The 26271-nt window shown below is 43.3% G+C and overlaps 1 protein-coding gene across 3 annotated transcripts in view; it reads right to left on the bottom strand.

Moving 5' to 3' along the window:
- The window catches only part of GSAP (gamma-secretase activating protein), a 114448-nt gene that overhangs the window by 50520 nt on the left and 37657 nt on the right, over positions 1-26271 (bottom strand). For all 3 annotated transcript variants that reach the window (XM_062211959.1, XM_062211923.1, XM_062211850.1), the window contains exons 7-12: positions 22757-22826; positions 21401-21450; positions 10829-10933; positions 10541-10600; positions 9331-9374; positions 8310-8395 (exon numbers count right to left, since the gene is read on the bottom strand). In XM_062211959.1, coding sequence (XP_062067943.1) covers positions 8310-8395; positions 9331-9374; positions 10541-10600; positions 10829-10933; positions 21401-21450; positions 22757-22826 — 415 coding nt within the window. The remainder of the gene's footprint in view (positions 1-8309; positions 8396-9330; positions 9375-10540; positions 10601-10828; positions 10934-21400; positions 21451-22756; positions 22827-26271) is intronic.

Below are 26271 nucleotides of genomic sequence, written 5' to 3'. Positions count from 1 at the left end.
ATTAAGATACAGCACCATATATTTCCATGCAGATTAGTAGAGGTTTCTTAAAATGTTTTATTTCCTGATATGAGAGACACAGCAAGCAAGACACAGAAAGAGCAAGAGTGACAGCGCCTGTCCGGTGGTTTACTCCTCCAGTGCTTGCCATGGCTGGGCCGGGGTCAGAGCAGGGAGCTGGGAAATCCTCAATCCAGGTCTCCTATGTGGGTGGCAGAGAACCAAGTATTTGGTGTCACCATTGCTTGCCAGGGTCTGCATTAGCAGGGAGCTGGAGTCAGCATCCAGATGTGAGTATTAGACCCAGGCACTCTGATGTGAGGCATGGGCGTCCCAACCAGAGGCCTACCCACCAGGCCAAACGCCCACCCTGCGATTTTATTTTTTTAATGATAATCAGTGCTGTCAAGGGAGTGAACAAATGGAAGTGCAAGAATGAACTAGAAAAACCTTTCTGGGGGGAAAAAAAAAAAAGTTTGCAAAGGATTAAATATATTCAGGCCTGCTGACCCAGTAATTCTTTTAGGAATTCATTCTGAGAAGGAAATATGAAATGTCAACAAAATAAGGAATAGAAGATCATAACCTCCATTTAACAAAATCTCCCACACACTATCAGAGAATGGAGTTCCTTGCTTTCACTCATTTTGAGGCAAGTGATATATAAAAATAGATACATGAGAATATATTTTAAAAAGTTTATGAAAACATGGAATTGATAAGCCAAAAATTCCGAAATCTATAGTTTTTTCCATACATGCACTTCTGATGACCTTCCTGAAAACCACTCATACCTAGCTGCATCTACTGAGACCCACACTTAGATTTGGTCAGCAGATATTTCCAAAAAAAGCTGTGACCTAATTCCCCTTCCCACAGCACCGTGAACTTGAGTGCATCGGCTACAGCACCTTCCCACGGGACCCTCCCCAGTGACGCGATGCTCTGTACTTGCACAGTCCAATATGGTAGCCACTTGCCAATTAAAATGTGACTGGTATGACCAAGGGACTGCTTTATTTTAAATTGTCACTAGCTTAAGTTTATTAGCTATATGTGGCTGGTGGCTCTTCCATTTGACAAAGTTTCACTTTGATAGAACATCTCCACATGGGGTCACAGATGTGCAGGCTCCATCTCCCATCCACTAAGTCTCTGAGGACAAGATCAAGGATCTGGGTTGTTTGTTTTTTTTTTTTTTTAAAGATTTATTTATTTGAAAGGAAGAGTGATGTAGAGAAAAACAGAAACACAGAGAGTGTGCAATCTTTCAATTGCTGGTTCACCTTCCAAATGGCCACAATGGCTGGGGCTGGGCCAGGCCAAAGCCAGGAGCCTGGAACTCCATCCATGTCTCCTATGTGGGTTTTAGGAGACATCCCTCTGTTTCCCAGGCACATGAGCAGGAAGTTGGATCAGAAATGGAGTAGCCATGACTCAAACCAGTGCTCACAGGGGATGTCAGTGTCATGGGCAGTGGTTTAACCCACTGGGCCACAATACTAGCCCTAACATCAGTATTCTTTAAGCTCCATAAGTGATTCTAATATGCAACGAAGAGCTGAGAACCATTATCTACAATCAGCAGGACTAGATATGAATCCTGACTTTTGGTTTACTTCCTAAGTATACTGCCTCAGGCCAAGTCAGCTAGATTGTCTAAGCCAAGTTTCCTGATCTGTAAATGAAGAAGCTAAGGAACCTCCTTCCTAAGGTTCTTGTGTGAGAATTAAATAAGAGAATGTGTATAAAGCTCTGGCAAAGTATTTACCTCCAGCTAGAAAGGCTAGCTGCTATTCTTCTTCCAGGACAACTCTGCAGCTACTTACAAGTTGGAGGAGGTCATAGTTTGAAAAAACAAAGCATCCAGAGACATTTCAGAAATGGTCATCAGTGATGAAGGTAACATCTCAGTGTTGACCAGTCATTGGAAAACCAAACAGGCAGTGAAAACCATTATAGACAAAGTTTTCCAAGGGAAATTCTCTCACTGGAACAATTATTAAAAGGCCCAATAAAATGCTAAAACATAGGCCTAATTCTGGGAACTTTGCAAGGATTAACTCTTGCAATTGTATGAACAGGGAAAAGCATTTACACATTTTCCCACCCACGGCCTCTCAGCAGGTAGTGCACAAGAAAGATGACAGCCACTGACCCAAAGCATACAAGATTGCTCCAGGGATGAACACTGTGGTGTAGCTGGTTAAGCTAACACCTGCGATGCTGGAATCCCACATGGGTGCCAGTTCTAATCCTGGCTGCTCCACTTCCAATCCAGCTCCTGCTAATGCACCTGGGAAAGCAGCAGAAGATGACCCAAGTGTTTGGGTCCCTGCACCCATGTGGGAGACCTGGATGAAAGTCCTGGCTTCTGGCTTTGGCTTGGCCCAGCCCCTGCCATTGTGGTCATGCAGTGGATGAACAAGCAGAGGGAAGATCTTTCTCTCTCCTTCTCTCTATCCCTCTGTATCTGGAACTCTGCCTTTCAACTAAATCAGTAAAAGACAAGACTGCTCCAGCTGTAGGTTCAGAGTCACCGCTCAGACACAGAAGGAATTAGAATATTTTCCTTCCTGTCAGCACCTACAGAGGCTGTAACTGGTTTACCCTCCTATGATAAGTATTAGGAAAACCAATACGAATTTAGAATCTTAAATTCTACATGAGTGGCCTGACCACAGGTGCAGCCTCTTTGCTCACCGTCAGCTCTAAGGAGCACACCCATCATCTGGATTGTAACCTCTCATTTCTTGGAAGCAGCCAATTCATTTCAGAGGCTGGGGAGTTTCAAGGTACAAAGATGCTTCCAGAAATGCCACACATAATTTCTGTGTCTCTCAATGACCAAGGCACAGCAAATGAACAGCAGGTATCACGACATCCTCGTGATCCATGTATGCAGCTGAAACAAGTGTGCGTGAGGCCCTGAGTCTGTCGGCATCACCTGAATGAACCGTATTTTCTGGTCCCCATCCCACTATCGTAGAGGGAGCCAACTTAGGATTAGTTATTTTTCTGCTTTCCTAATCCTACTTTGCCACAGTACATTTTTTTTTTCTTAATTTTTGTGGTTAAAATAAAATTTTGAAAAGTAACTTGAAAAACATATGAGCTCATGACTTTTAAAGTCAAAAACCAAAAGGCTGCTTCTCCAGCTTGGGAAATCTGGGGGTATCTCATGTGAAACTGGCTTAATGTTTGTCCATTTCAAAGCTATCAAATGCAAAGCTCGTTTTCTACTCTCCCAGACATTGATGAGAAGAAAAAAACCAGACTCTTTCACATCCCATGCCAGACAAACCTAGCGTTTCATGAAATAAGAAATATCACAGACGGGGGTCAGTTATGAGGTGTGGCAGGTCGGGCCACCAGCTGCTAAGTCTGCATCCTATATGGGTGCCAGTTTGTATCCTGGCTGCTCCACTTCTGATCCAGCTCTCTTTTCAGCTCCCTGCTAATAGCCTGGGAAAAGAGAGAAAGACGGTCTAAGAACTTAGGCCCCTGCACCCATATGGGGGACCTGGAAGAAGCTCCTGGCTTCGGCCTGGCCCAGCCCCAGCTACTGCAGCCATCTGGGGAGTGAACCAGCAGGTGAAAGATCTCTGTGTCTCTCTCCCTCCCTCTAACTCTCACTTTCAAATAAATAATAAAAATCTAACCAAAAGAAAAGAAAGGTCGCAGACAGCCAATTTATAAGCTATAGCGGCTTCTGCTCGTGAGAAACTCTTGTGGGAACAAAATGAAAAGGATTACAAAAGCACATAGAATTAAAGCCTAAAATGAATGTTTACATCCAACAGATTGAAGGCAAAGAAGCAGGGCAGAACCTCTCACAGTACCGCTAGGTAAGCTCTGGGTCCCACTGCATCCCACGGCCTAAGCCAGTTCACTCTGTGGATTATTCGTCTTTGCTATGTCATACTTCTTTCCCCTTGCCACCAAGAACATCCTTTAAGCATTCAAACGTACTGGAGCCCTGACCATCTTAAAAAATAATACTCCCGAGACCCCGCTTTACTTCTGCCTGAGTCTCTGGGATGCATGCTGCTCCAGGTTTTTCTACTCCATTATGCCACAACCGAGCATTCAGCTCCATCACCCACTCAGAGCTCCCAGCAGCCTCTGTGCCGCCAGGCCCAATGCACTGCCCCCACCCTCTGTGTCCAGCTAGCCGTGCTCTCCTTGGACTGCTGCACGCCACTCTTCTTTGGGGTTTCCTCCCCTTTCCAGACATTAGTTTGTCTCTGTCCTTTGGGACATGCATATGTTTCCTGCTAATTTGTAAACATCTTCTCTCTTCACCCTATGGCCCTCCCATGGCTGCAAATGCCAGCCGTGTTCTGACAACTTCCACTTTTATTCACTGCCATCTTGACTCCTCTGCTAAGCTCCAGATTAGCTGGTTAACATTCCCAGAACAAAACTCACAACACTTCCTAAGTCCCACCCAAACTCCCATATCAGTAAATGGCACCACTCTTGACCAATCTGCTTATACCAGAAACCCAAAAACCACTCTCTTCCAACTAATTTACACTGAGTTTCATCTCCAAAATGTATTTCAGGGGCTAGTGCTGTGGCATAGCAGGTAAAGCCACTGCCTGCAGTGCCAGCATCCCGTATGGGCACCAGTTCAAGTCCTGGTTGCTCCACTTCCATCTAGCTCTCTGCTATGGCCTGTGGAGGCAGTGGAAGATGGCCCAGGCCCTTGGGCCCCTGCACGTATGTGGAAGACCTGGAGGAAGATTCTGGCTCCTGGCTTTGGATTGGCACAGCTCCGGCTTTTGTGGCCATTTGGGAAGTGAAGCAGTAGATGGAAGATTTTCTCTCCCTCCCTGCCTCGCTATAACTCTGCCTTTCAAATAAAATCTTTAAAAAAAAAAAAGATACATTTGAACCCATCCAGCCCTCCGCCTCTGCTGCCCATCCTGATTCAATCCACCATCATCTCAAATGTAGGCCGTGGCCTCCTTCTCACTGCTCCTCTCCCCACTTTTTCTCTTGCCTTCCCAATCCATTCTTCTAACCGCAGCCACAGTGATGTCTTAAAAACACCAATACCGTCACACCACCGCCTGCCTCAAACACATCAGTGAAGCAGCATCAGTGGCTCCTACAACTGATGTGTGGAAAGTTGCTGGGGAACAGTCACATGATGCCAAAATCTCCCAACAGATTATTGCATCAGTTAAAACAGCTTTGTAAGGGAGGCACGCAGTGGTTACCGTGTAACCAAACCATGTAGGACACCCCAACAGTGTTTGCCTCCTGATCTGACGTAACCAAGTCCACATTGTCTACGAAGGTTCTCAGCAGAAACACATAATTACCCTTATCTGCATGTTCCGGCCTAACTTGTGATCTACAGGAAACACTGAGGATAGATGGTCAAGGTAAATGCCTCCACAAGGGAGCAGGTAGACAAATCCAGAATGCAGGACATTCCACAGGCAAATGGCCTGGACTCTTCAAAGACGGAAGTTGTTGGGGAAAAGGAAGGGAGAGAGGGCAGGGGGCAGAGACGGTTGTACATTCAAGCAGACAGCTTAAATCATGAGGAATGCATGAGTCCTGTTCATGAATCCTGGGAGGCAGCAGATGATGGCTCAAGTACCTGGTTCCCTGTCGCCTGTGTGGGAGACCCAGATGGAATTCCTGGCTCCTGACTGCAACCTGACCTGACCCAACCCTGGCTGCTGCGGACATTTGCGAAGTGAACCAGGGCATGGAAGATCTCTGTCTCTCCCTGTCACTCTTTCAAATGAAATAATCTTTCTTTAAAACCGTATATACTCAAATACATAATGCACATAAATATATTACATTTTTGAAATATAAAATTTGGAAATGGAATAAAGGTTGTTAAGGTAATTCATTTTTGCCAGTGATAATAGGACAGAAGTCATATAGAAGAGTGTCCTTAACTTATGAAGATAAATGTTGAAATATTCAGTGGTAAAGTGTTCAGATGTCTACAATTTACTTTTGAATTTAATAAAAAAAAAATTGAACCTATACATAGGGAGAATGATAATGCAAATATTGTAATTGATACAATTACTTAAGTAGAGGTACACAGACGCTCATTGTATTCTTGGACTCTTTTGGTATGTTTGGGCTTTCTCAAAGTAAATTGTGGTAGTTGGGAAAACAGACCTTCCATGACTTCTCACATTCTTAGGATAGAACCTAAAATCCTTCCATGATACACAGGACCCTTCATAATCTGGCCCCTGCCTACCAGCTCTCTCACAATCCTCTCCCCCTCACTCATTATGCTTCAGCAATATTGGTCTTAGTTTATACATATCCTTCAAATCTCAACCGAAATACCACTTCTTTCCTTGAATCTCCCAGAACTGGAATGACTCATGTGTCAGAGGGGTGCCTGGGATGGACATGAAAAATGGGATGGATTTTGAAGAAGAGAGTTGGGAAAGGGGTGATTTTTTAGAATAGGACAGAATGGAATGGAACGACTTGCAAGGAGGAGAGTGGACTGGCTGAAGTAGGACATACTTGAAGATACCAGTGTCTTCCAGGAAACCTCTATCACATGCTCTCAAGACTTCTTATAATTCTCATTCATAATGTTTGTTATGATTCTATTTAAAACTATGTGTGTCCCTATGTAATGTCTAAAATCCATACCAAATAGCTGTCTTTATATAATACAAGTCAGTTTTGTTTATCATGGTATCCCCCCAAGGCCTTCCATACAGTAAGTGCTCAATAAATGTTGGCTGAATGAATGAACATCACATAGTTTCACTTTAAAAGAATACAACTTTAATTTAAGTACTATTCAGATAGTTAATGTCCACTCAATTTGGGACATTACAATGAGCATTAGATTCAATTATTAGATTATTTAGATGATTATTAATAACCTAACAAGCAGATTTTTCACTAGATTTATTGAATGTAGTCCTATTCCTCACTCCAAGATTTTAGTCCTCTCCATTTTCTTGATCTACAATTAATGAGTTTTATAAAGCTCTGATTGTTAGATCAGACTTTTACAGCCAAGTACATGAAACCAAACACCGTAGTAACCCTAACACAGACAGCAAGCCCATTACTGTTTGCTATTTGTTAAAAGATGGGGCAGGTTCTTGTTCCTTTTGTCTCTAACAGACTAAAGGCTGTCAAACTCCAAATGGTCGTCAGACAAGGCTTCCAGCCCATTCCATTGGATGACCTGAGCAGCCCGCTGGACCGAGCAGGACAGTCTTTCCAAGGCCACTGTTGCACACCATAAGACAGACAGCAAGAGGAAAATACCCAAATCCTCCTCGACACCCACATGCCAGCTTTGAAGAAGTTACAGAAAACGGAACTCCATCCATAATCCCAAAGAAGAATTTTGGGTATTACCTCTTGAGGGGGGAATGTTAGGTAGGAAGTCAGTTATGAGCTTATGTGTATGTAACAGGCACAAAGAGAAGACGTCTATGTCCAGCATATGCATCTGCATCTCAAAGTCATCCTGACAATGTTTCAGGGGCAGCCCAGAATTCGCATCCTGCCCTGCCCCCTTCTATCTGATAACCTGCCAGGCGGAGGTTCCCACCCCTTCTGCCTGACAAGCTTCCACAATCTTCCAGGTGCAGCCCAGTATCTGCATCTCAAACACCCTGCTCCCTTCCTCCTGTCTGATAACATTTGCATCCATAAAGTCCTTTGTGTCAGACCTTCAAGAGAGGTTTTTCTATTTACATCCAAAAAGCCCTTTGTTCCAAGAGGAGCAGAGGTGGGGAAGCCAGACCCATCTCCTTAAAAACCCCCAGCCTCAACTGGACTGTGCGCTCAGCCCTCTGCGTCTTTGCTGAGCTGCCTGCCTGGCCTGGTCAGGTGTAATCTCTCTACTCAACCATGTACCTCACTTCCCCCACCAGTCTCTCAGGCTCTGTCTGGAGAGGTGCCCACCCGTCCACCCGTCCTTATGGATGTCCCTTCCCTAATAAACCTTGCTATTTTACCTCCCACTAAAAAAAAATAAAAAAAAAAAGATGGGGCAGGTGAGAAAACGTATATTCACTAAATATGAATATGTCCCCTCTAACAGAACATACAAAACATAAGCGTTGGAACATTAATTCTACTGACTGCCTTCTTTCATATAGCCAGCATTTGTATAAAGTTATAGTGGAGAAGATAAATGGGTACACAAAAATCCACATGATCACCTATGTAAGAAGGCAGCTCTGTTATACTGCATTTTCCTGGCATGGCTAAACAATGACTAAGTCTTGAATAGAGGAATAACAGCTTGGATAAATTGATAAATAGAACACAGGTTCTACCTGTATGGTTGGTGAATACACACAGAGTCAGGTGCTTGGATAATTTCTCTTGGTCTTGATGATAATCATATCCAAAGTTGACAAGCCTAAGAAGGCAAAGGAAAAGACATTATTGAATGCATTTAAAAATAGATCCCATCAAGGACTGTAATTATGGTGCAACAGGTTAAGCTGCTGCTTTTGCTACACTGGCGTCCTATGCTGGAGCACCAGTACAAGACCCAGCTGCTCTGCTTTCAATCCCGCTCCCTGCTAATGCACCTAGGAAGGTAGAAAAACATGGCCCAAGTACTTGGGGCCCTGCCACCCATGTTGGAGACCAGGATGGCGTTCCTTGCTCTTAGCTTTGGCCTGGCCCAGCCCTGGCTGTTGCAGCCATTTGGGGAAGGAACCAGTGGATGGAAGATCTCGCTCTCTCTCCATCTCTCCCTGTCTTTCTGCCTTTCAAATAAATCTTTAAAAAATAAAAATACAGAGTTTCCTTTTATAGCATTTTAGGATTATCACTGCTATAATTTGGGAGACTTCGGTTTCTTCTGTGTTGCAAAGGACTTATTTTTTCTAAAGTGCCTCATGGTTTTATCACATGCAAAGCAGTCTATAGAAAGAAAAAGAAAACCTTGCCTTTGTGTAAAAGGAACACAGAAAAAAAGCGAAGCAAGAGACCCAGCTGAGCCACAGTGGACTGTGTTGTCCTCCGATGCATGGAAGCAACAGGTTTTCATGTTTGATCATGAGTCACTGACTCACTAAGTTCAGGGGTTAAGTATAACGGTATAAAAATATTATTATTAAATAAATGGCTAAGAAAATCAACACAACTGGATTTACAAGGGAAATCTTGTGCTCAGGCTTAATAAAGCTGTCTACACTCCCAATAGAGAATATCAAGATATAGGTACACACACATGCAGTATCAGACTGTCCTATCCGCAGATCATGAATTAGGAATCAACACAAACATGAGTCACCCATGAGTATCTATAAAAACAATTTGCTAATAATTAACAAATAAACTTACTTAAATCCTGAGTCACTTAATGATATGTCCAATGGCGCTTCAAACTGTCAAAAGAAATCGGGAGAAAATAAGCTATAAAAATGCCATCAACAAAGTGATCAAGGTTCTGAAAACCAGGGCAAGCCCGGCTGTGCTGTGCTTGCCTACCATGAAGAGCCCCCTTACCCATCACTGTCTTCAGAGGGTACACTCCGAGTCCACCACAAAGACAGTGCATTGGGAATATACCGGGGGTTACAGACAGTCACAAGCTTGGCACAGAATTGTTTATTAAAGGGATAAAGCTGGCCAACTTGGCCTTAGAGGCAAGCATCCTCACTGAGTTGTACGATAGTCAAGTAGAAGCAGTAGCCGTTTATAACACAGATGACCATATAAGCAAGAAAGGACCGAATGTCTTTAGAAGGAGAATGAGAGTGCAAAAGAAAAAAAAAAAAAACAGGTAAATAAAGTTCTTATAATGGTGGGACATCAATCAATATTGGATTCCAATATTAGCCCTGCTTGAGAACAATAAAAATGCAAGTCTATCACAGATAAAGATGTTAGTGAGTCCTGACCACAAGGCTGACATTCCAAATAACTTAAGGAATAATGCTGGATTTTTACCAACTAAACTATCCCCTCTCTCACTGGCTTTTTCCTTATTCTCAAATGCACTATTCTCACAGGTCCCTTTGGGTCAAATAACGTGCAGCCACTTGAAGCCACCTGCTACCCTGTGTTAATCCCCACTCTTACACTCGTTTCTTTAAAGTGAGGCATTCAGTACATGGAGATTTTGCTATGTATTCTCTCCTAACCACTTATATGGATTGCGATTAAACAGTATTTTAAAATGCTAAAATACTGTTTATGATAGCGTGCATTATCCATCAAGACACCCACATCCCCCTTCAGAGTGTCTGGTTTCAATTTCCTGCTCTGGTTCCTGGACTCCAGTTTCCTGATAATGCCGACTCTGGGAGGAAGCAATGATGGCTCCGATAGTTGGGCCCTGCCACCCACATGGCAGAGCTGGACTGAATCTCCAGCTCCCTGCTTTGGCCTGGCTCAGCCCCAGCTGTTACTGGTATCTAAGAAGATCAGTGAATAGAAACGTTGTGTCTCTCAAGTACAGTGCTTTTTAATAGATAATGTTGTATATGATAGCAGCTGTCTTAAAACAAGGCAACATGGTACCAAATTTCTTCTAAACTTCTGAACTTACCATTAAATTAAAGTTCTCATTGGCATAAAATTGGATGCATTTTAAGATACTTTTTGATTTCTACAAGAGAAAAGAGAATGATATATTACCCACAAATCAATGAAAAATGCTAGAAACAAAAAGAAGTGAAGAAGCAAAGCATAGTAGCAAAAATCTTCCCATTATTTGTAATAAACTTTCCTTGATTGCTTCCATTAATGGAAATGTTGTGATTAATAAACTACAGTGAAGATAATGTCAAAGTCCACTTGTTCCTATGAAGACGAGTGTCCACGGACTAGTTTGTACCTTCAGGTCAATGTAGTATAATCTCTGCTCCGACATATCCCATTGAGCCCAAACAAAATCCTCGGCTATTTTGTCTTTAGGGAGGTGGCCAGAATTCTTAATCACCTGAAGAGGTAAAACAATCTCATAAGTAAATAAAATTTAAGAAAAAAGATAACTAGGATTCATTATTTTGCATATCTATCTTACGATACATGTAAACATTTCCTCAGTTTCTCTTTAGAAGGTCTGCATCCCAACACCCACAATCTTTCCAGCAAAGTGTTAAGTTATCATTTCATTACTTCCTCTTCCCATACACTCTACACTTAATTCTGTTCATCTTCCTACTTTGACAGGCCAGGGTTGGTCAGGGCAAGATCATACCCACTACAAATCAACAGTGGTGTCCATAGAGGATTCTGTATACCCCATTCTGGATGTAACCCCCTCAGTCAGGCCTGCACAAACAAGAAGTCTTCACTACCAAAGAGGCTATGATGCCAAGTGAAGACTTGGGTCTGGGAGGAGACTGCACAAGGCAATGACTCCAGCTTGATCCTCAACCAACCATGCGGTCTTGGGTGTGCTTCTTTAGCTTTCTATCTTCGCCTGTCAGTGGGATGATACTGCTCATTTCTCAGCAATACCGAGCTACTCACCCTCCCACAATGACCGGCATTGTCTCTTGTATAATTCCTTCCCTAATCTCCCCCAGAGGAAGGCGAAACCCCTCACCTCTGTATTACTATAATGCTTAGTTTGGCATGCTTCCTTTACAGTAACATTTCAATTAATGCTGCAAGTCTGCTCTATAGAGTGTGCACTCTTCAATGTGTCCATGTCTATACTGCTGCTAGCATAAAATAGTACTCAAACAAGGCTTATTCAAAAGCAGGATAATGAAATAAGGTGCGCAAGAGTAAACTTCCAAGGATATGAGTGTAAAATACTTACTAGGTAACAAAATCAGAGAATCCCAGAACTTTAGAAACAGAGACTCTAGAAGATTTCAAAACACATCTAGTTCAACCTCTCTACAAGTGAGGAAACTCAGGACAAGAGAGTTTGGACTGCACAGTTGGTTCAGTAAGACCCATAATCCCTGTGTCTGGCACCCTCTCACAAACTATTTTCATATGTCAGTTGACCTCAATGTAATTTGACAGGAATTAAGAATTACTTTCCTCAAAATGTCTATCACACAAAAGTCATCTACATTGATATAGATGAGAAAAAAATGAAGCTGGACTGAGAGAAATGAGGAGAAAGGGAACACCAGAATGGTTCATATTTATGCCTGAGCCCATTTTAATTCCAAGAGAGATTTCCCCATCAAGTTTCTCCAGGAGCTTGACAAGACTCAAGGCCTAAAGAGTAACAAACTTCTTGACTTCTTCCTTGCCCAGGCTCAGAGGAAAGAGAAGCTTAGGACCTGAGACTGCTTCTAAACCTCCAACAATCCTTCCCTTTTCCTGAGCTTTGTTAGGTTGGTATGTATTTAGAAACCCTTTCAGATAAAGCTAAATGCTGACAAAAACATAAGAGTGTGGCATGCCCAGGTTCCAATACCACTTTTAAGAAAGAAAGCAGAGAGACAGAGCAAGTGTACTCCCATCTGTTGGTTCACTATCAAAGGACCACAATGGTTAAGTGGCCAAAGCCTTGATCTGGGAACTTAACCAGATCTCCCACAGGGGCATAAACCCAACTACTTGGCCTGGCACCAATGCCTCCCAAGGTCTGCGTTAGTGTGAAGCAGTAATAAGGAATAGGATCTGGTGATCAAACTCAGGTACTCAATATTGTTTCTCTACATTACCTCACCTATTTGAGTCTTGGTTCCCATCTTTTTTGTGAAAATGAGGCTGATAATACTACTTCTATCACGTGGGATGTCACAAAGAATTTACGGAATTGCCTGGTGCTGCAAGAATCTGTTGTCAGAGATACCAAGATGGAGGGTTAGGGAATGACATACTGTGCTAGGCTAGGGATAAACATTAAAAAAAAAAAAAAAAAGGAAGACAGTGTAGGAAGTGTACTCTCAGTGGAGAATTGGAGAGAAAACTGCACTGGAAATCCTACAAGAGGAAGAGGAATGCCATGGACCCATGTGGAGGGTGCAGAAGCACAGCACAAAAATGAGCACAAACACAACTGCAACAGCCAAGAGCCAGGGCAGAAGGCAGCTTGGAGACAGAGGTGAGACCAGACCACAGCAACCCATGGCGATATAGCCAGAGGGAGAGGGTGGCGTGAGTGTGGACTAGAGCCCTGGGGGCTAGCAGCTGCCCTCAGACCAAGTGGAAGTAGAGGGGGAACATTTATCTTGCCTCAACTTCCCAACAACAGCACCCACTGCCCAGCTGAGAAAGGGCAGATGCCATTTTGGGTTTGGGCAGGAGCTGCAGAAAACTTTGTATGTGTGTACAGCAATCGGCTAAGATAGGATGCCATTGTCTCGGCAGTACTGGCGGCAGTGGCAGGAAGAGAGCAATGTTCATCCAGTGCTTCTTGTGTTCATGTGTAATCCAGAGATTCTAGCAGAGGAACAATCTGCAGTCCCCACTGACTTTGAGCCTGGCTAGGAGGTGGTTGGGCAACCATATAGGACTGTGAGGCACCCACAGTCTCCCAGGATCAAGACACCTAGGCACAACTATCTCAGGGAACATCTGCCTATCTGTTGACTGGGCAGACTGGCAGGGAAGAGAAAAACCTCTGTACCCATTGACTGTGGCAATCTTGTGTTCTGAGACCATGGGAATCAGTGGTTAAATGAGAAGATGCAGGATGTAGCTGGATCTCTGGGCAATCACTGGGTGTGGTTCCACACTCAGAGCTCCTTGGTTGCCTAGAGCAGGTCATTGCAGTGGAACTGAGTGCACAGTTAGGACTGCACAGATCATTTGTGTAGCTCATACAGTGTGCACAACACACTGGGGGCTAGCACTTGAGCATTGAGATCTACCACGCCCAACTTGGGTGTTACCCTGGATACTTACCCCACCCTGGAGAACTGACCAGCGCTCCCTGACCACAGCCACCACATATCTTTTGGTATTCACTGAAAGTGCAGACATTCCACTAAGCCAAAGACAAAAGCCATCAGAGGGGAAAAAAAATCAACTCCACAAATGCCCAAAAATGCAGAAATTCAAGAAACAAGAATAAGGAAGACACCATGACCCCTCCAAAGGAAAACAACATCTCAATATTAGAATGTGACAATGAAGAGATTGAGGAAATGTTAGGAATGGAATTCAAAAAATTAATCATAGGGATTTCTCAAAAGTAATCAGAAGCAAATCCATGAACTAAAGAAAACCATACATGATATTAAATTTTTCCATGAAACTGAGATTTTTAAAGAGAACTCAAAATAATTATTAGAAATGAAGAATTCAATAGATCAAATATGTGGTGGAAAGCTTTAAAAGCAGACTCAGAGAAGCAGAAGAAATAATATCCAAATTAGAAGACAAATCTTTGGAAAACTTAGACCAAAAAAAAAAACCACACAAAAACAAGAATTAGAAACTTCTGAACAGTGTTGGAGATTTATGGGGTACTATCAAACGACCCAACATACAGGTCCTAAGAGTTCTTGAAGGTGTGGAAAGAGAGAAAGGACTAGAGGGCCTATTTAGTGAAATTACAGAAAATTTCCCCAATTTGGAGAAAGAAAGGAATGTCCAAATACAGGAAGCACACAGAACTCCTGACATTATGAGAAAAGATCTTCACCATGATACATTTTTTTTTGTTGTCAAACTTTCCACAGTAAAACAAAGAAAAGATTCTAAAATGTGCATGAGAAAAATGCCAAATTACTTTCAGAGGTTCTCCAATCAGGCTCACAGCTGACCACTCATCAGAAACCCTACAGACTAAAAAGGAATGGCGAGATATAGTCAAAGTATTAAAAAAAAAAAAAACAAAACACTTGATCAACCCAGAACACTGTGTCCCACAAAGCTCTCATTTATGAATGAAAGTGAAACAAAAACCTTCCATAACAAACAGAAATTGAAAGAATTTGTCCCCACTCATCCAGTCTTGCTTAAGGATGTGCTATACAAAGAAAGATAGCCATCATTAAGAAAGAATGTGAAGGCTGAATACTCCAGTAAAAGAACAAAATCCAAAATAAACAATAGGAATATTTATGGAAAAATGGCAGGGCCAAGTTGTTTCTTATCAATAGTCACTTTAACTGGAGAGTTGAGGACATTTAAGACACAGACTGGCTGAATGGATTAAAAAGACCCATCTATTTGCTGCCTACAAGAAATACATCTCACCAACAAAGATACACACAGACTGAAAGTGAAAGGATGGAAAGTGATATTTTATGCTAACAGAAAGCAAAAAGAGGCAGACCTTGCCATCTTAATATCAGACAAAATAGATTTTAACATAAAAACCATTAAAAGATACAAAGAAGGGCACTATGTAGTGATTAAGGGATCAATTCAACATGAATATGTGACTATAATAAATGTATATGTACCTGGCTATTTAAAAGAAATGTTAATACTAAATAGCCAGGCACCTGGCTGCTTAAAATAAATGTTATTGATTTAGAAGGAGACAGAATCCAATACAATAGTAGAGGGAGACTTCAACACACCACTTTCATCAATGGACAGATCAACTAGACAGAAAATCAACCAAGAAACAGGGCTAATTGACACTATGGACCAAATGGACCTAACTGACATCTACAGAACTTTTCACCTCATAGTTGAAGAAAACATTCTTTCCATCAGTGCATGCAACGTTCTATAGGAAACACCACATGCTAGGCCATAAAAAAATTCTAGAAAATTAAAAAACTCAAAATCATACCATGCATGTCCTCTGACCACAATGGAATGAAGCCGAAAATGAACAACTCAAAAATCTCTAAATCATATGCAAACACAGAGACTGAACACTATGTTCCTGAATGAAAGCAGGTCATAGAAGAAACCAAAAAAAAAAAAAAAAAAAAAAAAAAACCAAAAAAAAACCCTGGAAACAAACGAAGATGACAATACATATCAAAACATATGGGAAAACAGCAAAAGCAGTGTGAAGAAAGTTTATAGCAATCAGTGCCTACATGAAGAAATTGGAAAGGCACTAAATAAATGAGCTATCAATGCAACTCAAGGCCCTAGAAAAACCAAAAAAAAACCCAAAATTAGTAGGAGAAAAGAAACAATTAAAGAAATCAACAAAATTGAAACAAAAGAATTCAAAAAAAATCCATTAAATTAGTTGGTTTTTTGAAAAAATAAACCAAATTGACACACCATTGGTCCAACTAATAAAAAAAAAAAGAGGAAGAAGATACAAATCAATAAAATCAGAGATGAAAAAGGAAATATAACAATAGACATCACATAAATAAAAAGAATCTTCAGGAATTACTATAAAGAGCTATATGCCAACAAACTAGAAAACCTAGAAGAAATGGATAGACACATACAATTCTGGACACATACAACCTACCAAAACTGAGTCATGAAAACATAGAAACCCAAACAGACCAATAACCAAGACAGAAACTCAATCAGTAACAAAGACTCTCCAAACAAACAAAGCCCAGGACCCAACAGCTCACAGCTGAATTCTACCAGACATTTAAAGAATTAATTCTTATCAAGCAATTCAAAACAACTCAGAGAGATAGAATCTTCCCGAACTCCTTTATGAAGTCTGCATCACCTTAATTCTTAAGCCAAAAAGAGATATAAGAGAGAAAAAATAACTACAGACCAATTTCCCTGGTGAATATAGACACAAAAATCCTCAACAAAGTATTAGCTAATTGAATTCAACAGCACATCAGAAAGATCATTCACCCAGATAACGTAGGATTTATCCCTGGCATGCAGTGATGATTCAACATTCACAAATCAATAAATGTGATACATCACATTAAAAAACTGAATAACAGAAACCATATGGTTATCTTAATAGATGCAGAGAAAGCATTTTATAAGATACAACATACAGAAATCAACAAACTACAAATGCTGTTGAAGATGTGGGGAGAAAGGTACCCCAGTCCAGTGTTGGTGGGAATGTAAACTGGTGTAGCCATTATAGAAGATAGTATGCAGATACCTCAGAAACCTGAATGTAGAACTACCATATGATCCAGGCATCCCACTCCTGGGAATTTACCCAAACCAAAAGAAATCAGCATATTAAAGAGTTATCAGTATCCTCATGTTCATTGCAGTACAATTCATAATAGCTATGATATGCAGTCAATCCAGATGTCCATCAGCTGTTGATGGATAAAGAAATTATGAAATATATATACACTATGGAGTATTACTCAGCTGTAAAAAAAAAAATGAAATCCTGCCTTTTTTTTTTAATAAGTTGGATGCAACAGGAAACCAATATACTTAGTGAAATAAGCCAGTACCAAAAAGACAGATACCATGTTTTCCCTGATCTGAGGTAACTAATAGAGAACCTGAAATGTAATGTGTTGGAGTGAAATAGACATTTTCAGATCCAATGATTGTTTACAGCCCTTGTTTCTTCTGATGAGGAACAGTGGTTTTTTCCTCATATTATTTGTTGAACTCTTCTACTTAGTGTGGGGTTAACTATACTATCACCAAGTAAACTGAAAATAGATCTTTGTAAAATTAAGAGTGGGAGAGGGAGGAGGAGGAAGGGTTGGAGCATGGGCAGGAGGGGGGGGGGGGTTCTATGTTCTATGTTCCTAAATCTGTATTTATGAAACATATGAAACTTGTATAATGTAAATAAAATTTTTTGACAGTCAGAGTTAGTGAGGGAGACAGAGAAACAGAGAGAAAAGTCTTCCTTTTCTGTTGGTTCACACCCCCAATGGCCTCTACAGCCGGCGCGCTGTGCCAATCCAAAGCCAGAAGCCAGGTGCTTCCTCCTGGTCTCCCATGCGGGTGAAGGGCCCAAGGACTTGGGCCATCCTCCACTGCCTCCCGGGCCACAAAAGAGAGCTGGACTGGAAGAGGAGCAACCGGGATAGAATCTGGCACCCCAACCGGGACTAGAACCCAGGGTGCTGGCACTGCAGGCAGAGGATTAGCCACGTGAGCCACGGCGCCAGTCAATGTAAATAAAATTTAAAGAAAGAAAAAACACCAAAGTTCACTAAAGAAAAAAAAAAAAAAAGAAGAAGAAGAAGCTGTTGTCAAAGCCTCTAGGAATGAGGATGTGGGCTAGGCCTTTTGTGCCGCAGTCAAGACGCCTACATCCCATACAGAATGCCTGGGTTCAAGTCCCACTCTGCTTCCAATTCCAGCTTCCTGCAAGGTGTAGCCTGGGAGGCAGCAGTTGATGAGTCAAGTACTTAAGTCTTTGCCACCCAAATGGAGACTCAGATCGAGTTCCTGGCTTTTGATTTCAGCATGGCCCAGCCCTGGCTATTATAGAAATTTGGGATGAGAACCAATGGATAGAGATCTGTGTCTCTGCCTCTGTCTCTGCCACTCTGATTTTCACATTAAATTTTTTTTTTAGCTAATTAAGAATAAGAACAAAAGTATGGGCTGGCGCCGTGGCTTGACAGGCTAATCCTCCGCCTTGCGGCACCGGCACACCGGGTTCTAGTCCCGGTTGGGGCGCCGGAGTCTATCCCGGTTGCCCCTCTTCCAGGCCAGCTCTCTGCTGTGGCCCGGGAAGGCAGTGGAGGATGGCCCAAGTGCTTGGGCCCTGCACCCGCATGGGAGACCAGGAGAAGCACCTGGCTCCTGCTTTCAGATCAGCGCGGTGCGCTGGCCGCGGTGGCCATTGGAGGGTGAACCAACGGCAAAGGAAGACCTTTCTCTCTGTCTCTCTCTCTCACTATCCACTCTGCCTGTAAAAAAAATTTTTAAAAAATTAAAAAAAAAAAAAAGAACAAAAGTATGGCCACGACTGACAAGAATCCTTAATGGGCTGCTGGCAAGTTTCCCTGCCTTCATTCTGCCCTCAGTGTCCCTTGGTTCCCAAACCCTCTTTTCTTAAATAAATCTTTTTTTTTTAAAAATTTATTTGAAAGGCAAGGCAGAGGTGGAGAAAGAGAGAGAGTCAGTCTTCTATCCACTGGTTCACTTCCTAAAAGGCTGCCATGGCCAGAAATGCCGATACCAAGCCAGGAGCCAGGAGCCTCCTCTGGGTCTCCCATGCAGGTACAGGGGCCCAAGGATTTGGGCCATCTTCTACTGCTTTCCCAGGGGGATAGCAGAGAGCTGGATGGAAGTGCAGCTGCCGGGTCTCAAACCAGCGCCATATGAGATGCCAGCACTGCAGATGGCGGCTTTACCTGCTACACCACAGCACTGGCCCCAAACCTCTTCATTTAAAAAAAAAAAAAAAGATTTATTTAAAAGGCAAAGTTACTGAAAGAACAAGGGAGAGACAGGTCTTCCATCTGCTGGTTCACTTCCCAAATGGCCACAATGGCTGGCCAGGGCTGGGCCAGGCTGAAGCCATGAGCCAGGAGCTTCTTCCAAGTCTCCTACATGGGTGCAGGGGCCCAAGTGTCTGGGCCATCCTCCACCACCTTTCCAGGTGCATTGCAGGGAACTAAATTAGAAGTGAGCAGCCAAAACTCAGGACTTGAACCAGCGCCCACACAGGAGGCCCGCGCTGCAGGACGCGGCTTAACCCGCTACGCCACAGTGCCGACCCCCTTCGCCAAACCCTTTTCTAACCACCAAGACCTCTATTCATGCTCATTCCCAGTTCCCAACCCCAACTTGTTTATTTAACTCTCTTTTGAATGGTCATCACTGGCTTTGGGATTCAGCTTCAGCCTTCCTCTTGGAAATTCACTTAACCATCGATGGCCAGAGCTAGCCACATTCTTTCTCCAATCATTTTCTAGCCAGGCCTCTTGATTTGAAGCTGTCAAATGCAGACACATAGTACATGCCATTTCCAGTTCAAGTTTGTTCACATAACATTCAAATGAAAATCTTCATCAGCACATTAAAATATTCAGAGATGATTTTGATGTAGACTACTCAAATATTGAAGGAAATAATGTTAATAATATTTATAATATGTTAAGATCTCATACAAATTGTCAAGAAAAAAGAAACCCAGGAGAAAAACAAAGATATAACTATTGTCATTACAGCAAATCCAAATATCCAAAAATATACGAAAGGGGCTGGCACTGTGGCAGAGCAGTTAAAGCTACCGCCTACAGTGCTGGCATCCCATATCAGTGCCAGTTCAAGTCCCAGATGCTCCACTTTCAATCCAACTCTCTGCTATGGCCTTGGAAAGCAATAGAAGATGGCCCAAGTCCTTGGGACCTTGCACCCACGTGGGAGACCCAGAAGAAGCTCCAGGTTCCTGGCTTTGGATCAGCCCAGCTCTGGCCGTTGCGGCCATTTGTGGAGTGAACCAGCAGATGGAAGACCTCTCTCTCTCTCTCTGCCTCTCTGTCACTCTGCCTTTCAAATAAATAAATAAATATTTAATATATAGGATAATATATTCAAATAAATTAATATTAAGAGAAACAGATTAAGATATCAAGCTACACTCGTCAAGTTGGAAATTTTAAATATAGGTAAGTACACTTATTACTGGAACTTACACTTTGCTACAAGAAAACCAGATTTTGGGGGAAAGAAATCTGGTAAAATCTGTTAAAATGTATTAAGTGTGTGTATTCCCATCAACCCAACAATGCACCCCTAAGGATTTAGCCAAAGAAATACATGCACTAATATATAAAACTAGAGACAACAATGTTTGAGAGGATTTGTAATACAAGAAACAGAAACAAAGAAATGATGAGCAAGTGGATATCCATCCATGGGATAATGGTTGAAAAATTATGTGCGTCCATACCAGGGGCCGTCACATGCTTCTAAAGAGAATGATCTGGAGCTAGTCTAGTGGACTTGTGGGTAAGTCCACAAAGTCGAATGAGGAAGAAGTGAACAATAAACACTTCGATTTGTCAGCTAAGAGTAGGAGATGATGCAAGCATGGACAAAAGGACCCACAGTGGGGTATGCACAAGTCAGAGGTGAAAAGGAAACGGAGACATGGAAGGCAAGTAAAAAAAAAAAAAAGAGGAAACTATATAGATAAGACTAAAATCATATTCTATCTGTTTTATTCGATCGTCTGCATCTGAGAATATACATAAAAATCAAGGCCAAAAAAACCCCACTACAATTCGTTATATCTCTATTTAGTAATCTGTAGGGATACATGTGATATATCAAGTTAAAAGCAGGAGGTAAATGTTATCTATTATGATTCTATCTTAGTAGAAACAACTGTGCCCCTGCACACTGCATCTAACCTTCCAGGGGTTTGCATGAACCAGATAGAACCTATGGGAGCACTCACGCAGCTCTTATTACCCAGGGAGACTGGAACTGGGTTTGAGGTAGAAACAAAGGCCATAATTAGCTCCCTCTGTGTGTCTTTGTGTTGTTTCACTTGTTACAACAGCAAGTCTACAATTTTCAAGACATCAAAGAAAGAAATGTTATGTATCAGTAGCATCACTCTATCATTAACAGTCCAGAAATACAGCTCTTGGTGGGAAAGAACATTGAGGCAAAAGAAATTTCAAGTCTTTACCACTTTATTTCCATCTTCATGGGCGACTTGAATGTGAAATTGCTCGATATCTGTTAAAAAAGAAACAAAGATAATTTAAACTTCAAGGAAAACCACAGTTGCTTCGAACAAATAGTGTAAAAGCAGTGTAGAATGGGGCCAGCGCTGTGGCACAGCGGGTAAAGCCACCAGCTGCAGCACTGGTATTCCATATGGGCACCAGTTCAATTCCTGTCGGCTCCATTTCCAATCCAGCTCTTGGCTATGGCGTGGGAAAGCACTGGAGGATGGCCCAAGTACTCGAGCTGCTGCACCCCTGTGGGAGACCCAGAGGAGGCTCCTGACATGGAAGATCTCCTGGTGTCCTGGTGTTTCTCTTTCTCTGCCCTCGCCCTCTCTGTAACTCTGCCTTTCAAATAAAATAAATAAATCCTAAAAAAAAAAAAAAAATAGGGCAGTGTATATTAAACACATGGCTATGAGGCAGGACAGTCAGAGACAGGAATCTCACAACATAGAGCCAAAATCATAGTCTATTTCAAGTCAGGCATTTACTCCGCTCTTCACTCGAAATGATCAGGAAGCACTGGGCTCTTCTGCTCCCCCTGGCTGGCCCTCAACAAGTATCTGTCCTCCCGGCACCATCAGCGTTCCACAGGGCTAACCAGGGCTCACTCAGCAGAGCTGGGCTGCAATCTCCAAACACCACAAGTACTTGTTTGTGGGAGCCTATCACACAGAAAACTCATTGTACGAGATATTTGGGGGAAGCATTTTTATAGGGGTCAATTTCATACCAGCAAAACCCTAAACACTTTAAATCAATTTGTTGATGGCCCCTTGCTACCAATAACAATGCAGACTCAACCTTGCTTATCTTCTGCTGGTTCTAGTTATAAAAATGTGAGATGGGCAGGTAAGCAAGAGCAGAGGGAAGCAACCAAACCCCTTGGGCCTGTCCTCCTAACTGTAAGCATTTTCACTAAGATGGGGATAGACCACGCTAAAGCTGTCCCCACCCCCTCCATCCAAGCCTCTCTCCATACACAAGGTATCCACTGTGACAGACATGCATAAAGAGGGTGGTTCAAAGGAGGCACAAATGACCTGCCAAGTTGTCCTACAAACATTCCACCTTGTCACAACATTGGAAACCTATGTATGCACGAAGCCAGCATTCCCAGTGCTCGAGAAAACCACACAGGAGACCAAAGAAAAAGCCCTTCCACTGGGATTCTAGGTCTCAAGTGTCCATCCGGGGTCAGCAGACCCTCAACAGTAGCAAGGACATCTAGAAGATTCTATCATGCCCCAGACTTCCTTAGGAGACTATGTGACACTCACGAAGTCCCACGCACCACCTAAAGGTACACTTACATCTCTCTTCTGAAATCAGCAGTAGATGGTTCTCTGGGAGTGGACGATTTTCAACATGCGGGTAGAGGAACTGGAAGAAAGGAAATTAGCCAACATCAAGCAATGATCTTGCTTGCACAAATATTTCAGAAACCACGTTTGCTCATGGTACCACCGCACACTACAGAAGGCACAGGGAACCTTGGAATAGTTTAGGGTAATCACACACATACATGCACACATCACGGGTCCAAGCAAGTATGAGAAGAGTGCACATTGTCAGGGCTTCAGTTTTCCATGGGCAAACCGATTTCATGGCCAACACTCTGACCATTTAAACTGTAAGACTAACGTTGAAGCTATTTCTAGGGATGGTGTTTCCCATTTTGAATATCTGATACTGATGCCAATCAGAAGCAATGCAAACAGCATGTATACAGAGTGTTTTACTTCACACACAGAAAGGCCAATTCATTCATTGTGCAACTAAACCTACTACATAATTTGAGAGGCAAGTAAACACATTCCCCGCCACAACTTCCAAAGTCCCACATCAAGAGACAAAGCACTGCCCAGCTAGGGACTTTCCAAGAAAGCGCAGTGAGTCACGGTGTGGCATGTGGTTGAGATTTCTGAGCCTCCAAGCACAGGATGACTGGCATGGGGAACAAAGGCTCTGGCCTCTCTGTTCCCCTTCCCCTGTGCTCTCCCGTCTGGCTCACCACTGCGTATCTGCCCACAGGACAAAGCACGCAGCCAGCAACGCCAAGCCTGACCCTATCGGTTATGATCAAGAGTTAACATTAGCCACGGTGACTTTATTTTTCAACATCCAAAGGGTCACTACACATCAGCCATTTAATTCCACGCATGAAAGGCAGCTTCCTAGGTAGGATCCATGAGTCAGTTTTGTTCTCCCTCCAAACCTCAAAAACATTATGAAATGATATGACCTTTTATGTCTCAATTTTATCAACATCCTCACTACAACATTTTTATAAACCTCAGAAAGTTCATGGAAGATGTGTATGTTATGTACTTATTTGTTTGAAAGGCAGTTACAGAGAGGAATAAACGTTTTCCATCCTCTGGTTCACTCTCCAAATGGCCAGGGCTGGACCAAACCGAACTTAGGAGCCAGGAACTCTACCCTGGTCTCCCATATGGGTGACAGGGGCCCAAGTATTTGGTCCATCTTCTGCTGCCTTCCCAAGTACATTATCAGGGAGTTGGATTGGAAGCAGAGAAGCCGAGACTCTAAAAGGCATTCAAATATGGATGCCAGTATTGCAGGGGGCAGCTTAACCTAGTGAGGCACAACACTGGTCCCAGAAAATAGCATATTATGAAAAACCTGTGCATGCACCTCAAAAATTTTTTTGCACCAAAATAAACTTATTGGAGCTGGTATTGTGAAACAACAGGTTAAGTTACCACTTGCGATGCCAGCAACCCACACTGGAATGCCAGTTTGAGTCCCAGTTGCACCACTTCCTATCCAGCTCCCTGTTACTGCACCTGGGATAGCAATGGAAAATGATCCAAGTGCTTGGGCCCTTGCCACCATGTGAGAAACCAGGATCAAGTTCCTGGCTCCTGGCTTTGGCATGGCCCAACTATGGCTATTGTAGTCATTTGGGGTATGAGCCTATGGATGGAAAATCTGTCTCTCCTTCTGTCTTCCAAATCTTTATAAATTTAAAAAAAAAATCTGCTACTTTAAAAAATATTCTTTTAATCCCATTTTTCCATGAACTTTTTAAAGTACCCTTGTATATTACCCGGTGTCTTAATTTTTCACAATAATAAGCTGGAAATGGAACTGCTTGATTTTTCAAATTTATAGTCAACTTTCCCTTTTAGAATTAAGAACAAGTGAGGGCACAGTGGTTAAGACATCACCTGGGTAGGGGGTCGGCACCGTGGCTCACTTGGTTAATCCTTCACCTGTGGCGCCGGCATCCTATATGGGCGCCGGGGTTCTAGTCCCGGCTGCTCCTCTTCCAGTCCAGCTCTCTGCTGTGGCCCGGGAAGGCAGTGGAGGATGGCCCAAGTGCTTGGGCCCCTGCACCCACATGGGAGACCAGGAGGAAGCACCTGGCTCCTGGCTTCGGATCGGCATAGCTCCAGCCATAGTGGCCATTTGGGGAGTGAACCAACAGAAGGAAGACCTTTCTCTCTGTCTCTCTCTCTCTCACTGTCTGACTCTCTCTCTCTCCTGGGATGCCCGCATACTCTATCCGAGTGCCTGGGCTGCAGTCCTGGCTCGCTCGCAGTCCAGCTTTCTGCTAATGCACGCCCTGGGGAGCAGCAGTTGATGGCTCAAGTGGTTGGGTCCTTGCTACCTACGTGGGGGACATGGATGGGGTCCAGGCTCCTGGCATCAGCATGATCCAGCCCTGGCCATTGCAGACATTGGAGGATGGAATCCACAGATGTGAAAGATAGCTCTCTCTCCCCCTCCCTCCCTTTCAAATCCATAAAAATAAGTAAATTGAAAGTTAACTTTAACCAAGAAAATTGAAGAGCAGAAAACTAACTGCATATCATTCTTCCTATATAAAACAGACAGCCATGCAGAATTTAGCTGCGAGAACGACATAAAACTAGTTCTCACAATTTGTGCAGGTGTGCACATCATACTGGATACTTTGTGTTCCGGGGTGGATGCAAAGCTGGGATGTGTAACATCACACTGAGTGTCACAGAATTGGAAAGAAAATGCTCAGTAGCCCCAAATACAGAGACACCTCCTGCTACAGATGGCCAGGTCTCCCAGGTGCGCAGAGGTGGCCAGGGCTTGCCTGCTCAGGGACAAATCAAAGACTGGGGTGCTAACAGTCAGGCTTGCCATCTTCTGCCAGTCGGAGAGCAGGCAATTTTGAAAGCCCCACATAGGTGGGTATGGCTGGTCTATGAGGAGACGGTCCCAGAGCAAAGCCTGGAAGCAAACCATCTGGGCCTCAGACACAGCTCAACAAAGGCAGTCCAGGCGGTTCTTCGCTCTCTCCATGGCAGTCTCTACAGAGAACATTGTATTTAGGGCCATATTCACCTCACAAACGTGGAGCTGGGAGCATGTTTGTCTCTGGGGGCCATGTGGTCCATGAGAGTAGAGGAATGTGCAATTACCCAGGGGGACTGTCTGTAAGAAGCAGCTCAGGCCAGGAGGGGACTCCCCAAGGATACCAGAAGGGAGACCCAAGCCCCGCCCCAGCTGTCCTGCTAAAACACCCCGGTGACAGCCAGCACTGCTTGTGTAGGGACGGCAGCGCGGCTGTTCTGGTAAGAAAGAGGAGATCCATCCCGGGGCAAGATCCCAACTCAGGGGAGGGGAATGGCATTCGCGTACAGAGGGGATGCATGGAGAAGACAGTGAGCATTCGCCATGGACAGAGGCTTGGAGAAGTCTCTCCCTGGGGAAACAGACACGCGAGGAGCAGGGGGCAGGGCTAGGAACAGAGATGGCCCACAGTTTACTTTCGGGGGAGGCAGGAGGAGGGGCTCTTCCTTTAGCCTCTAGTTGCTTTCATGTG

Source organism: Lepus europaeus, chromosome 1 (assembly GCF_033115175.1).
Source record: "Lepus europaeus isolate LE1 chromosome 1, mLepTim1.pri, whole genome shotgun sequence".
Classification (NCBI taxonomy): domain Eukaryota; kingdom Metazoa; phylum Chordata; class Mammalia; order Lagomorpha; family Leporidae; genus Lepus; species Lepus europaeus.
This window is presented reverse-complemented; position numbering and strand designations above follow the sequence as displayed.